The sequence below is a fragment of the Simochromis diagramma genome, unplaced genomic scaffold (assembly GCF_900408965.1).
Source record: "Simochromis diagramma unplaced genomic scaffold, fSimDia1.1 OVJJ01000816.1, whole genome shotgun sequence".
Taxonomy (NCBI): domain Eukaryota; kingdom Metazoa; phylum Chordata; class Actinopteri; order Cichliformes; family Cichlidae; genus Simochromis; species Simochromis diagramma.
Window position 1 is genome coordinate 13,316,755 of NW_024386908.1, and position 21,300 is coordinate 13,338,054.

General features: G+C 40.7%; 1 protein-coding gene across 1 annotated transcript; it reads right to left on the reverse strand.

Moving 5' to 3' along the window:
- Positions 1-4,096: 4,096 nt before the first annotated feature.
- Positions 4,097-19,055, reverse strand: gnai1 (guanine nucleotide binding protein (G protein), alpha inhibiting activity polypeptide 1). The gene is made up of 9 exons (XM_040035524.1): positions 18,593-19,055; positions 12,643-12,685; positions 10,653-10,794; positions 10,175-10,332; positions 8,429-8,557; positions 7,023-7,152; positions 6,666-6,819; positions 5,837-6,056; positions 4,097-5,325 (listed from the first exon to the last, which is right to left on the reverse strand). Exons 1-8 carry the CDS (start codon positions 18,708-18,710, stop codon positions 5,866-5,868), a joined length of 1,065 nt encoding a protein of 354 aa, XP_039891458.1. The 5' UTR covers positions 18,711-19,055; the 3' UTR covers positions 4,097-5,325; positions 5,837-5,865.
- Positions 19,056-21,300: the final 2,245 nt, after the last annotated feature.

Sequence of the window (21,300 nt, forward strand, 5' to 3'; positions counted from 1 at the left end):
AAAAAAACTCAACAGTGTTGCTTTCTTTTTGCTTCATCATGGCTGCCCCCTTGTTCACTCTGGCTTCTTCACCGTCTCATCTTTGAAAGGTGCTATAAATACAGCATATGCACCCGCACCCACGTAAACACACTCTAACTCCTCCAACTGGCAGCACCCATGGGAGCCACCCTACCACAAACACAAAGCCTAGCCTCACACTGTTTTGTCTCATTTATCTCTCTCAGACTTGTTCCACCTTTCTGCCAACTTGCAATAGAAGTTTAAACATCGGGATGCCACACTGCAGCTAAAGAGCGAGACAGCACACACGCAAATCAGCAGTGTTTATCAGTGTGCAAACAAACCACACATGCAAAATATTTGGGGCGCCCAGATCTCTTAAAATGCATATTTGAAAAGGGAATCCCTAACTTCAAGAGAAGCAAAGGGATGTTTGAAGCACTGCACTGTTTTTTAAAAACTCTTGCGAAGCCAGACTGTTCAACTTGCACATCTTACACATACTGGATTCATTACTGTAGCACTGACACACCTCATTGCTCAGTTCATTAGGTTTTAGGTCTGCTGCTACAGCCTTATGGCCATTAGCATGTTGTTTGTAACAGTGATAGGTTCTTAGTTCATTTTATTTTGTTTTATTAAAGATGCATTTTTTTAGCCTTCATTGCAAAATGACAATAGAGTGAAAACAGGACAAAAGATTATGGGATGACAAAGTGGGGCAGGATTTGAACCTGGTCCTTTGCATTAAACATGTGGGTCACTTGCTCTATCCAGTAAGCTAAGCTAGCTTAAGACACATTCATGTGACGAACATAAAACTATAACATAATCAAAACTACAATAAACTTAATGCTAATACCAATACCTATTTTCAGTACTATTTAGAAACACTTGGGGCTAACTAAAAGCATATAACCTGTAGGACATAGTTTTTAAACATGGCCTACCAGCCTAGAACCATTTATCTTTAATCTTTAGCAGCTGATGAGTCAGTTATGTTGCATAAGTGCCCTGCCCTTAGATATTTTCTCTCATGGAGAGATTAAGAAAGACCACTGTGGTCCCTTATAAAACCCCAGCACACACGGTTCAAAGATGGACGTTCCATAAATGCTGGCAACTTTGGACTTCCATGTGGCCTATTTCCTCCTGCCTGAGTCACCAGGCTGTGGCAGGCTGTGGCCCCATCTGCCTCATGCCACTCCAAAAGAGTGCAATTGACAGCAGCAATTCATGAAACCCATTGCTAGCGATAGAGACAGAGGCAGCATGTACAAGTCAAGGCGACTGGACAACAAACAAACAAAAAAAACACACAGTAGCTATTGGACATAACTCAAGTTATGTTAAGTCTGCTGCCGTTAAGTTTTCTGCTTAGAGGCCCTCTGGCTTCTTCTTTAGTTGATAATTCTTCAAAAGGAGATGAGTGGTGTATATTATGGGATTAGGAGATCAGGGTGCCTGGTTACTACCTCCTTCTATATCAGCAAACCTTCCTAACCTGAAAGCCAAGGGGTCACATTTAACAGAACATTAAGGCAATTTTGTAAATTACAGTCATCTTAAATTATACTTAGAAACAAGCATTATCCAGGGTATGGTCATTGACTAACTACTGAAGTCCTTAGCTAGTGAACGGTTTCACAGTCAAATCTACCATAGCCACTGTGATGTAACCCTTTGGTTTGCTGACTATAAATTTAAAGCCTCAAGTTTTGGTCAGTGCCATCTTCGTCTTTTAAATGTCTTGACAAAGAGCTGGATCTGACTGGGAAACCAAGATCACTTCCTGCTAACACAGTAGAGACTTGTCCGTCATGTAATTCAGCCATTCAGATCATAAACACATAAGTAGTCATACTTATGTTTGTATTCAGAAGAGTCATTCCAAAGAACTTTGACGGTTTAAGGCCTCACATTTTAGACCTAGAAGCCACCTTCATGTTTAATACACAGTCTATGCTTCACAGCCGGCCATGGTGGCTAAAAAAAAGCCATAATGTAAATTAGATACACATTAGGCAAGAGAAAATTGCATACAGCCACGAATGTGTCGAGACAGTCCTACAGCTGCTTTACATTCCAGTCAACACCAATAGTCAATGAGATCAAAGTGAGCGTGTATATAATAGCAAATACACGCCAACCTGTTTCACGTAGTAACATCTGGGCATGATCAATTTTTATTCAAAGAAGCCTTACCTTTAGATTCTACTGCAGTAGCGCAGCATTCAATGCCACAGAGCAAAACAAATGTGCTAGACGGAGGCTGTTTGTATCAGGCATATATACAGAATATATATGTGCACATAGTTTGTGTCCCGAGCTTACCATTCATAAAAATTCCAACTGCCAGTCAGACTACAGAAATAGTGAAGTATCAAGAATGAATGCCTGAGCAAATACTGAGAAAATCATCTAAGCAAGGAGTTGCTGCAATTTAGATACATTATGAATAAAAGCACTTTTACATATAAGGTTTATCTGGTCAGAAAACACAAAAAAATCATTTTAGGTTTTTGTCCTTGAGTGTGATGTCTAAGGTTGGGGTCAGAAGATTGCATACAGTGATCGTGGGCATGACTGTTATGGTATTTATTTTTTGAAACAATTTCTTTGAACTCTTTATCTTTTAATAAGTGGTGCTGGTGGTTCTACAGTGTTATATAACTTCACAAGACAAAGGCCTATAATTTTCTCATAAATGATCACGATTGACTACAACTGGTGGATTCTCTTTTTCAGTATAAACAGGGTTTGTATGACAACTGATCAATACAATCAAGAAAGTTCAAGAAACGTCAGGTTCTTCCCACATGGTGGAAGGTCTCTTAAAGCAGCGGTCCCCAACCTTTTTTGCGCCACGGACCGGTTTATGCCCGACAATATTTTCACGGACTGGCCTTTAAGGTGTTGCGGAAAAATACAACAAAATAAAACTAGTACCGGTACTGAAAAAAATTAAATTTATTCATAACACACGTGACAAGACCCAGGAAGACAGAGTTAAAGATAAAAACGATAACAAAGTAACGCTGAAAACCGATAAAAACCCTGAAAACCATAAATTTCACACCTGAGCCTCAACTCTCGCGGCCCGGTACCAAACGACTCACGGACCGGTACCGATCCGAGGCCCGGGGGTTGGGGTCCGCTGTCTTAAAGCCATTTCTAAACAGCAGGTTCCAAGATGATCAGTTCCAACAACTGCACAATAATACGAGTTATTTGGCTACAGACCACTTTTATTCCAGACCACTTTGCTATAATGAAATAAATAAAACCCAAATGGTTCCCCTAAGATTAGAAGAAATTAGGATGTTCAGGAGTAACCCAGGAACCACCAAGGTTCAAACCTGCAATTCATTCCTGGAACACCAGGAATACATCACTGTCCACAATAAAGTTTTCGATCTTTATGGACCGAGTTTGCTGACTAAGGAAAAAGTCCCTGTTTCAAAACAGACACCCTAAAGCTTCAATGAAATTTGCCGCTGCACATATGGGTCAAGCCAAATGCCTTCAGGAGTAAAGCTGAGGCTTTCAAACCCAAGTACCACCTGTCAAGCATGGTGGTGGTAGTATCCCAAACACAGATCCAAACTCTGTTTGAAATGGGAAGCATCTGAAATGACCTTCCTGAAGACCCAACAACCCTACTGAAAGAAAGGTCTGTGGCAAGAAACAAATCAATTTAAATTAACTCCACCAATTCTGCCAAGAGTGGTCAACATCCGGCCAAGCGTGTGGTTGAGTTGCAAATTGCTAAGGGACTAAATTTGAGCCTATATGTATACATTTTTGACTTTTTTTTTTTTTTTTTTTTTTTTTTTAAAACAGTAATTAAAGATGTACGCTGTTTGATCATGTTAAAAGCCCCAATTTACCATGACGTTCATGCCCATGAGTGTTTGTAACCTTTGGTAGACTGGAAAAAAAAAAAAAAAAAGATTTTATGTTTTTATCATTTTAGTAACCCTGTAAACTTTACTCATCAGGAGAAAAAAAAAAAAAAAAAAAAAAAAAAAAAAAAAAAAAAAAATGCCCACAGATGTCAAAGAAAGTCATTATATACGATACAGCAGCCACATGGTTTGTAAATGGTTTTTATTAGCAAAATAAGGGAGATGAGTCTACAAAGATTCTCCTTCCACGGAGAACATACACATACACTGACAGTTGTGGCAGTTTCTTTATATGAACAGATCCAGGATCACATTTTACGTCACTCTCTTGCCAAAGTATTGCTGATCTATGATAACAGACCAGGCTTCCTTGACCATCACAGTTTCCAGGATCCTCAAGCAGTGTCTCTACTCTCAAAAATCATCATTAGGCAGGATCCAAGAACAGCGCCTGAATTTTAAAACATTTCAGACCTCATCCTCACCTTCATAATCTATTCTGAGATTTAGTTTCTCTTCTCAACACCAAATTCTCCATAGCCCCCCCCCCCCCCAAAAAATACATTAAAATATACAGTAAAATGTGCCTACTCTGGTCTTAGTACTTAAAACACTTAAGCATATTATAAGCTCAGTGCCTCAGCTAACCATTTTCTGAATGGTTGGGAAGAATGGATATTTTACAGATCGTTTAAAAACCAGGACCCCATATTTGTGGGGTAAATGTAACAATATAGATCGCAGTATTGTACTGTGTGATTGGCTGACGAGGCCATCCATTGTCAGGGTGGGTGGGAATTAGGGGACCGTGGAGGCTACATGTTGGTCACAATGGAGACCCATGTACCTTATAAACTAGAGGTAAATCCTCCTGAAAGCTCAGTGGTGTGCACACAGAAGATAGCAGAGACACTAACATATGAAAACAGTTTACCTCTTAATGACTAGAACAATTCAGCAGGCAAAAGAACAAGCATTTGTACTACGACCGCAGTAAAAGGCATGCGAAGGCACAAGTACCAACAAACTGGACTCAAAGGTTGCACCCCTTTTCTTCCCTTTTGGTTGCGGGGAAGGGAGAAAAGAAGCATTTCCATCAACAGTGAAATTTCATTTTCCAGAGACAGTGGCAGAAGGAACAGCAAAAAAGAAAAAAAAAAGAAAAAAGAAAAAAAGATCTTTCTCAAAAACGGAAAAACAAAAAAGATGAAAAGATAAAAAGAATTTTGCAGTGACGCCTTTACAATGATACAAACATCCTACACAAATGTAACGCTAGTTCCAAAGGTTCCAAGACGAAAAACATAAATAAAGCTGTTAAAAGTGGCATATAGTACAGCACTGGTCCGTGACTGATTTTCCCCATTCTTCTCATCTTCCCCACTAAAGATGCACAATAAGCTGGCTCCACTGCCTGAGGACACAAGGGGAGAAATAAAGAAACATGAAAGACGAGTAGATGGAGGAGGGGTGGTGGTTTAAGGAGAGGCTTTGCAGACCTCGACCTTGCCGCTATCGTTTCACATGCATCTAAATTAAGCAGAAAATGAATTCAAGCCTTTGAAAATAAGAAGGCACAAATTTGCACACATCATTGATTAAATGATGGATTATTTTCCTCCTTTATGCTCTGAATACTTATATTCTGGAAACAAAAATACACACACACACACACACACACACACACACACACACACACACACACACACACACACACACACACACACACACACACACACACACCTATTTATATAAATAGGTGTGTGTAAGTTTTTAATCATCATGGAAAGATGTAGATATTCAAATAAGGCTCCAGTGGTTTACTCAACTCCCACTCCATCCTGGTGAGCACATAAGCAGTTGTATTCCTTATATGTGCCCTCATCCATGACACACGTGTGCGCCACATGTGAGGGCTTACTTACCAATAATAATAAAAAAAAGGTTGTCATCTTCAGAAGAGTCCACAGTCTTTCAGGTTGTTCTTGATAATGACGTCAGTAACAGCGTCAAAGACAAACTGCACGTTCTTGGTATCTGTGGCGCAGGTGAAGTGGGTGTAAATCTCCTTGGTGTCCTTCCTCTTGTTCAGGTCCTCAAACTGACACTGGATGTAGGCAGCTGCTTCCTCGTACGTGTTGGAGCCTGAGAAAGACGAGGAGGTGGAAGTGAAGTAGCCCGGGAAGTTACCATGTAAGGAAGGGACAGGGAAAGAGTAATTTTTGTACGGCGCTAGGAAATGAATAGCATGGCTGGGCTTTATCCTGCTAAGTGTGCTTCCTTTGTACGAAAAAAAAGAAGAAGAAAGAAATGGCTAAATTGTTATGCCAAATGCTGGTATGGCCCTACATCATGATCAGGACATCCCTAATGGCTATAATGCTTTGATAATCCACTAATTAGGATGCATTTGAATTATTGTGTATAAAAAGCAGAGATTGAAAAGAAAATTCTGCAGGTTTATGTAGACGAACATGCTGGGTTGAAGCAATAATTTGAGAAGGTTACTGGTGGTGGCCAACAAGTAGTCTGGCACATAGATGCTACACAAAAACAACATTTGGGTTAAGACTAATTACTGAGATTCAAAGATCGAGTGGTGGGCAGATTATCTCTTAGCTATAACTTTGTATTTAGCAGGAAAGTAAACAGTTTTAAAATCTGCCGTAAGACTTTGTTTTATAACAACACCAACTGAGGGTATGCTGAGCACAATGTGAATCGATGAAAAAGGCTTTTTACTGCCAGACTCACCAGCGTATTCTGGGTAGCAGATGGTAAGAGGACTCTTCTTGATTTTCTCTTCAAACAGGTCCTTCTTATTGAGGAAGAGGATAATGGAGGTGTCTGTGAACCACTTGTTGTTGCAGATGCTGTCAAACAGCTTCATGCTCTCGTGCATTCGGTTCTGAGGAGAAAAAGGAAAGTGACGCTGGGTCTTTGTGCTTCGCTCAGTGATCCACGAAGACATCACGAGCGGAACCGATCCTTTGCTTCTACTTCTATGACCATCGTGATTATAATACGCAAAGACAAAGTTCCTGCTGTGTGTGAACATAGAGTGCCTGCTATTATGTCATGTTCCGTGAGTCACACAGCTGAACCACTCACCATCTCTTCATCCTCAGCCAGCACCAAGTCATAATCACTGAGAGCCACGCAGAAGATGATGGCCGTCACACCCTCAAAGCAGTGGATCCACTTCTTCCTCTCAGACCGCTGACCTCCTACATCAAACATTCTGGGTTGAAGACAGGAGTGGGATCGTGTGAGCATGTTCCTCAGCATGACAGCTTACGTTAGAGATAGTGCTTGTGAAATCCAGAGGTTTACAAAAAAAAAAAAATTACTACTATGGCGAGTAGTGATAAAAGTACAGAAAACAAATGACTTTGTGGTTATAAATGAAAGATGAACTTTAAAAACCATTACTACAGAAAACACTGAGGCATACAACAAGTATAAACACAAAGAGAGATTGAGAATAACCAAGCCAGGCAACTCGTACTAGTTTCCTTTTCATGCAATATTACAGTGAATTACACATTCAACTTGCAAACTAAGCTAGCTTCATGAGACTAGTGTTATTTAACTCCACAGACATACCCTTATGGTAACATCTGGCTGACAAAAAAAACCCCAAAACGACAGCTAAAGCCAAAATGCCAAGCTTGAGCCAGATGTGATAGTGGCTACTTCCATCTTTCACATACAGGCTATCAGAAAAGCACTTTTCTGGTTTTACTTGAGAGGGCAATGTAGGTTCTGAATTGGGCTTACTTCAATTCGTGAACAGGACTATGATTTTGAATTAAGGCTCATCACAGATATCACTTTATATCTACAGTTTTTTCCACATTTTTATGAAAATCAATCTGAGCATACATTACGTGAGACACCTTTGTGCACCGATGTACAAAAACACACAGCTGTAGTGCAATAAGAAATATCAAGGGAACCATTCAAGGCCTCATTTAGCTTCTGTAATAGCTCCTACTGGTGTATAAAACTGCACAAGTCCCATCTGGAAATACTTTAGTTTTAAAGATGGAACAGGAGGCGGGCTTTTGAAAGGAAATTAAACCATACTTGGTGTTCAGATTAAATTGGAAGAAAATTCAACCAGATGAGTACCTAAACTAAATAAATACTTTGTTCTTGAGAAAACCTGTAAACTCCCACATTACATAAAGCAATGTCTACTTTGGCTTTTGTAAGTGAAGTGTGCTTTTATGGAGCTAATTACAGCGATGTGACGCTGAATTGGCTAAAAACATTCCTGGTATCATGACATCACCAAACCTCCTGCGCTCACTTCCTGTCTGTGTACATTAAAAGAGGGTGACAACTGAGTCATCGCTGATGTGCGCAACACCTTCGCAGACTGTGTCACAACTTACAGCTGTGAATGCATAAAGGGAATTTCTTTTGGAGTGAATGAGTCAGTAACAGGAAGGAAAACTAATTAAGACATCTTGTAAAACACTCTGAGCCAGTTGTTACAACAAAATTCTCACTTGAAGTGCAGGTCCTTAAATGTGAAGTGCGTCTCAACAATGCCCGTGGTTTTCACTCGGGTCCTCAGGACATCCTGCTGAGTTGGGATGTAGGTGGCCTGGGATATCCTGTCCAAATCGTTCAAGTAGCTGAGAGAAGGACATAAAGAAAAGGACATGAGGAGGGGAGGGTTGGAGAAAATGGATCAAGGTCACCTGTCTCTGCTCCCAGTGCAGGGAGGTGAAAACCAGGTTAGATTCTATATTCTGGTCGTAAAACTATTCATTTTATGTACACATTTCAATACAGCCCTGTTTTACACATTTGAATTCAGTTTTTCAGTAGAGACAAAACAACAACAAAAAAAAAAAAAAAAGAGGAAGCTAGTGACAGTATAGAGCATTTGCCTTCGTGCCATTGTGTCTAAATTTAACAGTGGTTTTGTGGTTAGAGCTGTTGCCTCACAGCAAACAGGACCTTGGTTTTAATCTAAGCCCTGCTCTTTTTCAGTGGGGAGTGTACATTGTTTTCGCTGGTTGCGGGGTTCCCTTCTATGTGCTTTGATCCCTCCTACAATCCTAACAACTTGCAGCTGAATTGGAAACTCCCTACGTGTGAGTGCGATTGTCTCTGTGCCTTAGCCCTGTAATAAACCAGCCATCTGTCCAGGGTGCTGTCCCACATTTCGTCAAATAAAGTACCTGCTGGGATAGACTCTCATTACCTTGTATGGGAATAGCTGTGTACTGAAAATAGAAGGGTGGAATTCAATTTATTCTTTATCACTTCGAGTAGGTTTTTGCTTTCTCGACAAAATTCTTGGACATCAGTGCAAACAAAAACTACATTCTCTGCCGACTGTAGTGCTGCAACACATTGCTGCAAAATGTTCTATGAAGATAGAACATTTTGCAAACAGAGTAGAAATATTTTTAATCTTTTAAAATATGCAATACCGTTAAGTATATTAGACAAACTAAACACACTTTGGATGCATTACGTTTTAAGTTAATACCTCAAGGTTACTGGTGATAATTTAAAAGGAAGGAGGGGGGATTAGTAACCTGTAGTTGTTAGCAGAAGCAAAATAATCTCAATTTCATGCAGACAAGCCTGCTGTTTGTCCTGCAGGATATTATGTGGAGTGAAAAAAAAATAATTCAGAAAAGCCCCTGGACAGCAGGATAAGCGGAACTAATTAGAAAATGGACAACTGCTGCAATATAACTGCTGATGTTTGCTCTATAGAAGCAAAACAAGGTAGATGGCTTTCCAACCCCGAAAAATAATAAAAGGAAAAAAAAAGCTGCCTTGTGATAGAATTTGTTGAAGTGCCAGGGGCAATATATGCTAGGTTCCAACTAGTAAAGACATGTTCAGCTACAGAAATGTATTTTTGTGGGGTTTTTTTTACTGAGTTTTTAAAATCTTTAAGCATGTGCTAAATGTTCCTGTGCTGAAGGAGAAGGTCAAAGATTAAAGTCTTTGCAGCCATCGCTCTTCAGGCACGGTAGAGGAAAGTAAATATTGACAGATTAAAAGTCCAGACACATCAGCCATACAAGTAGCTCTCTGAGTATGGTTGAAGGTTGGGGCAGCGTGTGTCTGGCTTCTGTGTTTACAGTGGAAATGCGCTCATTTTGGGCTCCTGGTCATCTGACGTGAAAGACTTTGTCATCGCCCGTCTTTTCTGCGGATGACTCACGGCTGTGGTGAACCCGGCGATTATTAACGTGGTTGCTTATGTGTTGGACTGCGTGACTCACTATGCTGCCGAGTCGTTGAGCTGATATTCGCGGGAGCGGCTGAAGCAGGCTTGAACACCTCCGTCCTTCCAGAGTCGCTTGATGACACCGGCCAGCTCAGCTGTCATGAAGCCTTCCTCTGCTGAGCCCGCCAGCACAAACAGTTGCCGTGCATCATCCTGAGAGAGGAGTCGGGGTGGTGTCAATATCATAAATCAGCCATCTCAGTCATTACACCACCATTATGATTCACATGAGCTATCAAGCTAAAACACCAGTCACATTTTAAATACATCGCAGGGAAAGCTACAAATTAAAAGACCCAAATAAATGACCCTACTATTTTTATAATGTTATGTTGAAGGGCGTGTAAGCAGAGACTATTGTTCCTATTGACAGTGATCACTTAACGTAACTACCTGCTTGTTTCCCCAACGCCACAAATGTACTTTGGGTTTCTACTCTAAACAGACCAAATTACAATCTTCTCTCTACTCACAGCTCTTGCTGGGTCACCGAAGTCGATCTTGAGGCGCCCCATGGCTCTGATGATGGCGATTATGGACTGGATAGTGTTGCTGTAGACCACAGCCTTGTACTGCTTGCATTCCTCTTCTGAGTAGCCTGCCTCATGAATGATCCTGTAGAGAAGGGGGGGGGGGGGGGGGGGTTACTGCTTAGCAGTGGGCCTAACCAATTCTTCCTGCTGAATGATGTACAATTTTTTTTAAATCATTTTTAGAAATCATTCTTCCTCTTTAGTTCAAATTTAGTATCACTTAGAAAAAAAAAAAAATCCCCATCTGCACAAATACTGCCTGGCCACAGTGGCCCTGAACTCTTTGCTCCTCATTTCTGGCTGCAGGAATTATGATTATCCAGGGAAAAGAAGCTTTTATTCACCCTCTTATAGTTGCACTCAGTGTTGGTTACTAGACAAAAGCATCAGCTGAATTCATGCTACGTAAAAATAATATCTTGAAGTTCTTTCAGTTTATTTCGCACAAAAATTCTGAATAGAGCTTTGGTTTTGCTGCTCAGAAGGAAAGGCTTTATGCCATACTTGTGGCAGTCTACAAAGCCACCTAAAAGCCCCAAACCAACAATGCGTCAGTCAGTCTTTCGGCAAATTCCATCTTCCTTACACCATCGCTGGCTTTCAGCCCTGAGTCCATCTTTTGCTCCTGAAGATGGGAGCTCTTTTAATGTTGGTTAACTTTAAAGTGCCCATTTTCACTGAAACATGTCACCCACTGGAAACATGTGGCTCCAGTGTTTTGGTCTGTTTTTGAAGTGCTTAAAAACATGATAATGCAGATGTAAGCCACAAGCAGAAAGATTAATCTGCCTTTTATTTTCTTAAATATCATTTTATTATTATCATCATTTGTCTATAAAATAATAGAAAATCGATAAAAATGATAATCGTCATTTCCTAAAGCAATTTTTTTGTTTTGCTTTGCAGATTAACCCACCAAACCTTCACAAATTGGAGCTGAACCTCGAACAAAACCCAGAGAAGAATGGTGGTTGCTGAACCATGAAAAATACAAACCAATGGTATTACAGCATTGACGTCTAAGCACAGAAAAGGTTCATAACATCCTTAACTGCGTGATGGTGGTCACATCTACTCATTATAGTGGAGATATTATATTCTGACTGTATCGTTAGCATGATCTTTGTTAAAGAGTGCAGGTCGGGGGAGACAGACGCCGATCACATTGGGACTGACTGAAACTGACGCTGGCTTCAAAATAACTGCCTGGTTGCTTTACAAAGAATGCTTCAGTGGCAAGACTTGCTCCTAGAAGGCTTTAATTTAACTAATCAAATGACTAAAGAGCCTTCAGCCAGTTATTTGAACTGTTCCAGCTTTACTTATTAGATGTAATTATTCATTTTGTCTTTTAACTGAATTTCTTTAGACCAGCTACAAACACACAATTCAGCTCTATTAACACTACACTAAACATAATGTAAACACCTTCCTTAAATCACTGTTTAAATCTGTCTGGGGACTGTGAATGATGAGCTCTTGCTTGTCAATAACAAATAAAGCAATATTACAGTAGGACAGGTGCTGTAAAAAAAAAAAAAACCCCAAAAAACTGTACAATTATATTGTGCTTCTGAGATGTGGATGGCTGGTGATTGTGAATGCAGCCATAAAAACATTTATCAAAAATGTATTTCATATGCAGGACATTCGCTCGCACGCACGCACTGATGTATGCTGCTGGGTTGTTTTCATGACCATTATGCATGACACCTGTTTGTACTGCAACTTGCAGGGCGTATTACCACACATAGAGACTATGATGGGTGTTTGACACTGTTTAGCTGAGGAAAATGAATACTCTTCCAGTGTGTAATCTCGTGTGGTGTCAGTTGTGCATCTCATCAGAGAAGCCAATGGAAGAAGAAAAAAATAGAAGCGAGAATGGAGTTCATTTTGCTCGTTCAGTACAGGAGAGAAATGTACTCACTTCATCTGCTTGACAATTGTGCTTTTCCCTGATTCGCCAGCACCTGGAAAAGACAAACATAAATAAATAAATACAAAAGTGGACTTTACTTGAATTTTTTGACAGATAAATCTGAAACCAACCCTTATATTAACCAGCCCACGAAAGTCTATGCCTTTACACGAGGATTCAGTGCGACCAAACAGCATGACGGGAAACCGTGAAAACGCAATCTGATACACGATCGCGTCAACCAAAGGACAACTCCTAAACAACACTGTGATTGTATGAGTGCGCTTTGAGGTCTGTGCATGACTTTAGCGTTTAGGTTAAAGATTCTCTCTCAGCTCCGGGCAGTTACAGCCTCTAATACCCTGATTCTTAAATCCCCAAAAATGGGACTGAATCTGTTGCTCTGTAAGCTGAATGCTCGCCTGGGATTTCTATCAGCATTTTGTTCACTTGGTATGAAGGCCGTGGGTGCACAACTAATGATAAGGAATTATTGACAGCAGCAGCGAGGTGCCTTTTCAGGATGGCAAGACACTAGGCGCTGACCACTAATCAGATTGACGTCAGTTTCCTTGATTGATGAGACAATACTAGTGGTGGAGTAGCGGGTGCTCATGAAGAGAATGCAACCGTCGGCATGGCTTTTGTGGATCTCGAAAACCTCACAGTGTCATGATGATGACGACTCTCGTTATTTCTGGGCCACAGTCACCTGAAGAGACCATGTGGCTCTGTGTGGGTCACATGTTGACTGCAAGTCCACTACCTATAACACATCCTTCTGCTCCCTTTCCTCTACCACACCAGTCCAGTGGGTGCGCCCTTTTACTGATATTTCTCTTTCACCGATAAAAGCCCATATGCGATATCTTTACAAACCACATTCATTAGACTTGCGTGCTCTAATGGGTATTACCATAAACTACATCAGAACTGCTAATGCACAATCAATGTCCTCATATTACATATATATAGTGAAGCAATTGGCCACTTCTTGTTGACGTAACACTCCTCTGCCAGTAGGGAAGGTGTTCCTAACCACTAAAGCGTGGCCATTCCCCCAAGTAAACACCCACAGCTCCTCTCTGTCAGCCCTAGAAACAGAATAAGAGGAAGTGGAATCATATCATGAAATCTACCACTATCTTTTACCTCGTGATGGAGTCAGCAGAGACAACATGGTGTGCTCTTGCATAATAAATCACCCACTTAATCTAGTTCCACTTTCCTTGTGATTGCAAAAACAAAACGACAAAGAAGAAGCAGAAGAAGAAGAAAAAAGGGACATATTGCATTTTTTAGTGCCACTTCTTGTCCAGCCTGCCTTATGCAGTAAGACAGCATTATTTATAAAAACTTGAAAACAAAATAAATACTATATATATATACACTTACTGCAGTATACACAGCTTGTGACTGCATTCCTGCGAACTTTCCTTCAGTAACAGCTGCATGCTGGCAGAGCACTGGCACTTCACCTTCAGTATAATTGGACGAAATTCACCTGAGGACACATTATTTTAATTACGTGTCACCACTCGGGTGCTGGAGCGCCCCTGAGGGGGTTGACGGTGCAGTGGCAGCTCCCCGTGCTCCGAGGCCAAAACACTCGGCTGTGTGAAGCCCTGCAGGACTTGCGCACAGACGGTGCAACCGCTGTTGCCTGGGCATGGCTTGCTGGTGAGCTGGCACAGTTGCACCCCTCGGCCTGCCCAAGACCCATTTTGACAATGTCGCTGGGAGTACTTTCCTACAGAAAGGTTGCACTAAGCATGAAATAGTTCAGAGCTGAGAAGAATCAGTTAATTAAAATCAGCAATTACTGATCATTCGGGATTAAGAATGAACATATTTCGGTACCCTTTTAGAGGGATTCCTTCATATTCAAGACGACAAATTATCAGTGACTCTTGAGCGAACTGTTGCTTAAATTCAGTGCAAATCACGAGAAGAACTTTCTTTATTATTACACCAAAGAAAGTTAAAAAAAAGACATCTATGAAACATAAGCCACGTGTTTATACAAGTGAATTGACCCTGGTGTCTCAACAGCGACATAATCAGGGTGTGGCTTTCGTCAAAGTCTCACTATTTGAGGAACATAGAGAGAAAGTCGAACCGACTCGCTCTCTCCTTCACTCACACACACACAGACCTTTAAGGGTTACTTTAGAACCACGGGCCCGACCTATCGCTCTTCATGCAGAGTCATGTTACACGCCCACAGCTTTGATACACCCACCCTAAAACAGCTAGAGTCAGAACCACTGGAGCAGCTGGTTTCTGTTTCTAGTGGTTCAAACTATTTTAGGAAAATTCGAGCAAACCCTTGCAGTGAAAATTGTGGTTTTCTTCCCCCCCTCTTCTTCTTCCACTGAGAACAGAGCCGTTTCTATCTACTGACCGCAAACACATCTTCCCTCCTGGACCCTAGTTGGTCCCTTCCTCAAGTAGGAAGACAGGGAGGATATTTTAGAAGAATGTGATTAAAACGGCTGCCGTGGCTGGGCTGTCTCATTTATAGATTAACCATATGTTGCTGATAAATGTTGTGGAGAATGAGTAATGCGATACATGCAAACCAAAATTGCAGTTAAAAGTGAAGTAAAAATTCTCTTCATTCGTGTTGGCTTTGGGCTCGGATCGATGGCATGAAGATAAATTTGTGTGGGTCATGGGGTTTAAGCAGTTCAGGGGCTCAAGGAGAGCTTATGAAGTTTGGCACAATGTGCTAAACACATTAGTGATGCCACATTAGCAGCAGGAGCCCAACACCACGGAACCCTTCCCTCTTTTAGTTTTCCACTCTTATTCAGCTGCACGCATGCTTCTTCCTCTTTTACATTCTCCCAGTCTCCTATAGTCATTTTCTCTTTATGATTTAATGTTCCTCTCACTCACTATCCAATTCCTCTCCCCCCCCCCCCCTCCCCTCCTTCTCCCCCTTTCGGGGATTTAAGTATGAGTCACTCGTGAAGGATTCCAGGAGCCTCGGAGAGGTGCTACCCGCCGCGGGAAATGACCACGCTAAATCACAGAGATCGATCTGCCAAAAAAGAAAAATCGACAACTAAAAGATTGCTTACCACACGCACGCTGGCACAGACTGACCCATTCGATGTCTAATGTGCTTACAGCAATAAAAGAGTTATTTAACTACTTTGTCATCTCTGTTTATTGTGAGATGGGGGCCATCTTCAAGCCATCTTGCAAAACTGGTTTGATAATTAGTAAAAGAACAAAAATACGGGAGAAAAAAAAAAAAAAATGAAAGAGAGACTGATGACATGAGTCAGAAAAAGCCCGAGGTTTATTAATAAAATCTTCCCACAGTTGCGCGACAGCTATAGAACGAGTAATTAGGCTGAGGAGATTGTAATCTATTTTAGCATGTAGTTATGAATAGTAGGATAATTGGGTCCTGGAGATGATGGAAATAAAATGAGAGCCATATTAAGACTAGAGCTAAATGAAAAATATGTTTTGCAGAAAAGATCACATTTCCTCACTCTGCGAGAGACACCTGAGCCTGCCAGCTGGTTTGGACTTGACGGTGTGCGTGAAGCCCTACAAAGATTCAAATCATTTTTTTTCATGCAAATTGAGTTTTGCTTTTTTACGTCAAGGCAATTATTCTTTGCTGCTGACAGGGAGAGACTATGAGCCTGTAATTAACATTTAGGACAGCGCTTGAAAACCAGGTGGTCATCACACCAAATTGTGGCCAAACTGTGGCCACCTGTTGTATACAAATATCTCGACACCGGGTTGAGGTCACCACCACAAGCTGCACAAAAGATTTAATGTTCTTTGAGTGCATCCAGAGGTATACAACAGCATCCCTGAATACACTGTTGACAGGGTGTGTTTAGAGAAAAGTATACTCATGAGTGGCTTGCAAATCACCAGCCTCAAGTCTACTCAGTGACTGTTTTTCTGCAAGGTAAACAATTCAAAAGCCCAACTCGGGTCCCCGTGCTTCACCGCACCGCAGCTTTTTTCATTTTTAATGCTCTCGTCATTAGCACTGTTCTCGTCTTACAGGTCCTCTTTTTCTTTTCTCCTGGCATCTCAAACTGTGTGTGTGTGTGTGTGTGTGTGTGTGTGTGTGTGTGTGTGTGTGTGTGTGTGTGTGTGTGTGTGTCAGTCACTTCAGGCAGGAACCTGAAGAGGCCGAGCGGGTTACCTGGCTACCACACTGAATGGATCAAACACAGATGACAGGCGATGGAGCCAAAGCAGCCACGAGTGGCGCCACGCGACCTATTCTATCAGAAACTGAGAAGTGCAAAAGCAGTGCCACATGTTTTTGTGTATGATACATATTTAAAAAAAAAAAAAAAAACTAAACTAAAACTAATATTCTTCCCTACAGCGATATAGCAGAAACTTGACCTAACTTGCTTGCTTTTACTCAGCAAGCCCCATCTGGCCTCCAAACACCGAAGGAATGCAACAGATCTGTAATGGGAAAATATGCACTGGCTTGTACAAACAAAACCATACCCTAGTAAAAGCCAATTGTGTCCCATCAAGTTACACACACACACACAAAAAGTTATTTTCATTCAAAAATTAGAAGTAATGGTAGAAAATCTGCTTCTGAATTGTGCAAAAGCTTCCAACAGTTCCTATTATGTGCCTTCTGTTAGGTATTTGCCTGCTACTGGCATTTCCCTCAGACTTTGTGTCCTGCTAACCCACATACCACATGTGTGCATGTCAACACTTCCCAAAGTGAGCCACCTAAAAAGGGTTGATGGAAAAGTTTTTCACCTGTGGTCTTTGTTTACAAGCAAAACAGTGCTTCCCCACATCTCAGCAACACTTTTAATCTACACACACGTCTAGCTACTAAATGGAAACCGTTCACATAATGGTACACGCAGGGTTGTCAGATGGAGCTAGGAAATGACAAAACACATGAAATAAACGCAACAAATTATAATTATGAAGTGTAATAGTTATCAGTGGGTGTGCTGTGCCATTTAAATTACATCTCTGAGGTCAGTGGCAATTTAACACAGCAACAGCATATACTAGGTGGATTCGGGTACACAAATGAACATCAATCAAAAATGATCAGTGCAAAGAAGTGGCATGAGGCCACTATATCTACATCAGCATCTAACTTCATACAACTTCAGTTGTAAGTTGATCGGTTACAGCTTTGTTTAAATGAGTTCTGCTAATGTTTATGTGGCTTCTCCTAACTGAATCAGCCTTTATTCTGGCCTCTTGATTACTGTAATTTTCTGCATTTGTTGCACAAGCTGTGTGCCTATTGCTTGCAACACGCCTGCTTACGTCTTCAGATGAGAACAAGGAAACACTGTTATGAAATAGGAAACAATAGGAATTTAACCTATAACGTCCTGAAACGAATTAAGTAAAAACAGTTTTCAGTCACTCTGACTCAGGCCTGGGCCCCTAATGAGCCAAAGGCCTATTTTCACTGCACTGAACCGGACCAGACGAGAGGAAATGTGCCATTGTTGAAAGGATTTAGCCAATAAATTCTCCACGGAGACGGGCTGAAAGGATGTAACGCCAACAGCTGGCAAAATAAAGAAAGAAAAATCTGCCATGCATGTGTAACCAAACTACAAAACTAACCCCTTAAAAAGCCAAATAAACGCAAAATGACATATCACTGGTATTTCGGCCACACTGGTGTCGTTTTTCCTTTTAAAAGGACAGGTTGTGTTAAAAGTGAGAAGAGTGGACGGTTAACTGTAGCTAGCAAGGAGGAGGGGTGTAAGCTAGCGATGCGGAAACTCAGCAACACTTCACAACTAATGTAATCTAACACAACCCCAACACTGACCATTAACCAGCGTGGTTAACGTGGGTTTCACAGCAGGGTGTGTTCCCAACCGTATCCTTTGAACAAGCAGTTCTGCGGGCGAACACACAGCGAAGTTCGTTCACCGCCCTCCTCCACCCCAATCTTCCTTACCGAGCAGCAGAAGCTTGACCTCCCTGGCTGCCTTCTCCCCGTCGTCCCGCAGATTTCTGTCGATCATTTTACTGCGCTCCACCGCAGCCTTGTCCTCGGTACTCAGTGTGCATCCCATCCTCGACTGTGTCCTTTAGACCCAGCTGGTGTAAAAGAATGTCTAAAATATCACATATACCCACATTAATTGGTTAATGCTGCCTTCACCCCGTACACACGCCCTTTTTTTTTAAATGACTGGCAATCGAGCTCTTCAGGGGGAAAGGGAAAGCGATTCGACTTTTCTTAAAAAAAAAACAAAAAAACAACAACAACTCAGTTTTTCTTCACCCGACTGAAATGTCCTCAGGTTGAAATCCGAGGGAAAGCTATTTCGACAGTGAAACAATTCCTTGCTGATGTCTCTCCCCCCCGTTCGCCTCCATTCGTTGCAGCGCTTAGTACTGTGTGTGCAGTTGCGGGTGGTGAGCGCTGTACTGTGTTCCGAAAGCAGCAACGGAATCAACACTTCCGGCTTAATTTTCCACAATAAAAGAAACACCTTTAAACTGCATACAAAATCCCTTAAAATAAGCTTTATGCTATACTTTTACATATTCCGTGCATCGAAAATCTATCATTACATATTTTTACAAGAGTTTCTTTCTTTTAATCATTTCATTATTATTTTCTTTTAGCAAGAATAAATGTCAAGCGATTCGTATGATACTTTTATTTTGAAGGCAATCACCGTCAACTGGAAACGTGATCAATTGAAAAGCATTCCCATAGCACACTCATAGCTTACAACTGCTTGCCCAAATAATTATTTTTTTTCTAACTTGAAACTATTATTTTGATTAACAGTATACAACATTTTTATTTCACCATATGTGATAAATATAATTTTTTTTTAATAACCATGACATGTTTACAGTACTATGCAGTGTTTCACTTTAGTTCAATATTTCACCACATCTGCTTAGACTTATTGCAACTGGTTAGGCTACACAACAAGCATGTATTGCTCCCATGGGAACTACACCTCTTACCATAGCAGTCCCATCCCCCACCCATTCACAGCCGGTCACAACCATTGTTTGTGGCTTAAATAATTTAGCCTGTCAGACAAAGTCTGAGCATTCAAAGTAAGCACTGCACTTTTGTGCATACATTCCTGCGGAGCAAACGTCATTTCGTTGCCTTTCTGTACAACTTTTATTTACAAATGTGACTTTTTACTAGTACATGCAAATATACAACACTGACCTTTCTATTTTAGTCCTGTTTAATGTGGAGATTGGCTATGCAGCTCATCTCCTGCATACAGTTTGCTAGTAGATTTTAGGTTGTACACCCTAAGCAGTACTACCACTAGTACTACTAAAAGCTGATATAATTTTATACAAGAAAACAAAGTTGGATGTAATGAAAGAGGACAGAAGACTGGTGTGACAGAGGGGGTGCTGGGGATAGGTTGAGATGGAGGCAGATGATCCACTTTTGTGACCCCTAAAGAGAGAATTTGAAAGAAAAAGACTTAAAAGAAATTAACCTATAAAATACTGTATGGCTGTGGTGCATTCATATTGTTCGAAAGCACGATGACTAGACATAGTGAAGATATATACCTCAGTTTTTAAAAAAGAAGAAGTTATAAAATACTTTCCCGGGTTTTACTTGCAGCCATAAGCACTGTATCTATTTTTTTTCTCTTCGTTTAACAAATCCTGTAACTTTCTGTGCTTAAAATAGCTGAAAATGTTCCAAAACTACTTGAAATTATCATCAAAATATGAAGAAACTACAACTTTGAACACATTTACTGTAAAGCATTACCAGTTTGTACCACGGGATGGTGCAACAAGTCAATGTAATGTGTGTCTAACCAGCCAAATGAAAAAAAAAAAAGCATTGTTAATTAACACCAGTGTACCCCACCTCATGTCACCTTATGAGACTAGGGAACCCGTCCCAACAGACACACCCAGTCCTGAACTGCCCTGAAGAAGAAGATGGATAAATGGATGGATTTTTAAAATGTTTGACTGTTCCAGATTAAAAAAAACCCCCAAAACAAACAAATTTGCTTGTAGGTGTAAGGTGACCAAACATAAGTCAAGGAGCTAGAACAGAATTAACAATAAAATATTTAACAGCAGTACCATAGTGCTAGAAAAGTTACATTCTGTTTTGAAAGTCGCTTCTGTTTAATTGAAGAAGGTGACAGAAAAACATACTAGACTCTTCAGAGAGATGAAGTAAGCCACTCTTACGGAATATATTTAATGCCCTTCTTTTTAAACATTGCTTACTGTTTTGTTGTGCTGCTCTTCACAAGACTCAAAACCCTGTGGGAGCACTACATGGCTTTTAAATCAATAAAGCCCTTATAAAGGTGTACATTTTTAACAAATACAGACCAATTTTGTGTGCATCCAAACAGTTTGCTAGTAAGTTTTTTCTTCCCCTAGTTTTAGACATTTTATGATTAAAATTACATGTTTCAAATTAGAAATAACTAAAGACATTAAAGTAAAGAAAATAAAAAGCCTGTAGGTGTAGTGTGTGCCCATGCAAAGTGAAATCCTGGAGTCACACTTGCAATAAACAAAGAAGTCAGTCAGGTGAGATTCATACTGTTTGACAACTGTATTTGTTTAAGCAGACAGAGACAGGCCTTTGGCAAAGATATGTAATGGAATTATTGTGTAAGCAGGCCCACTGTG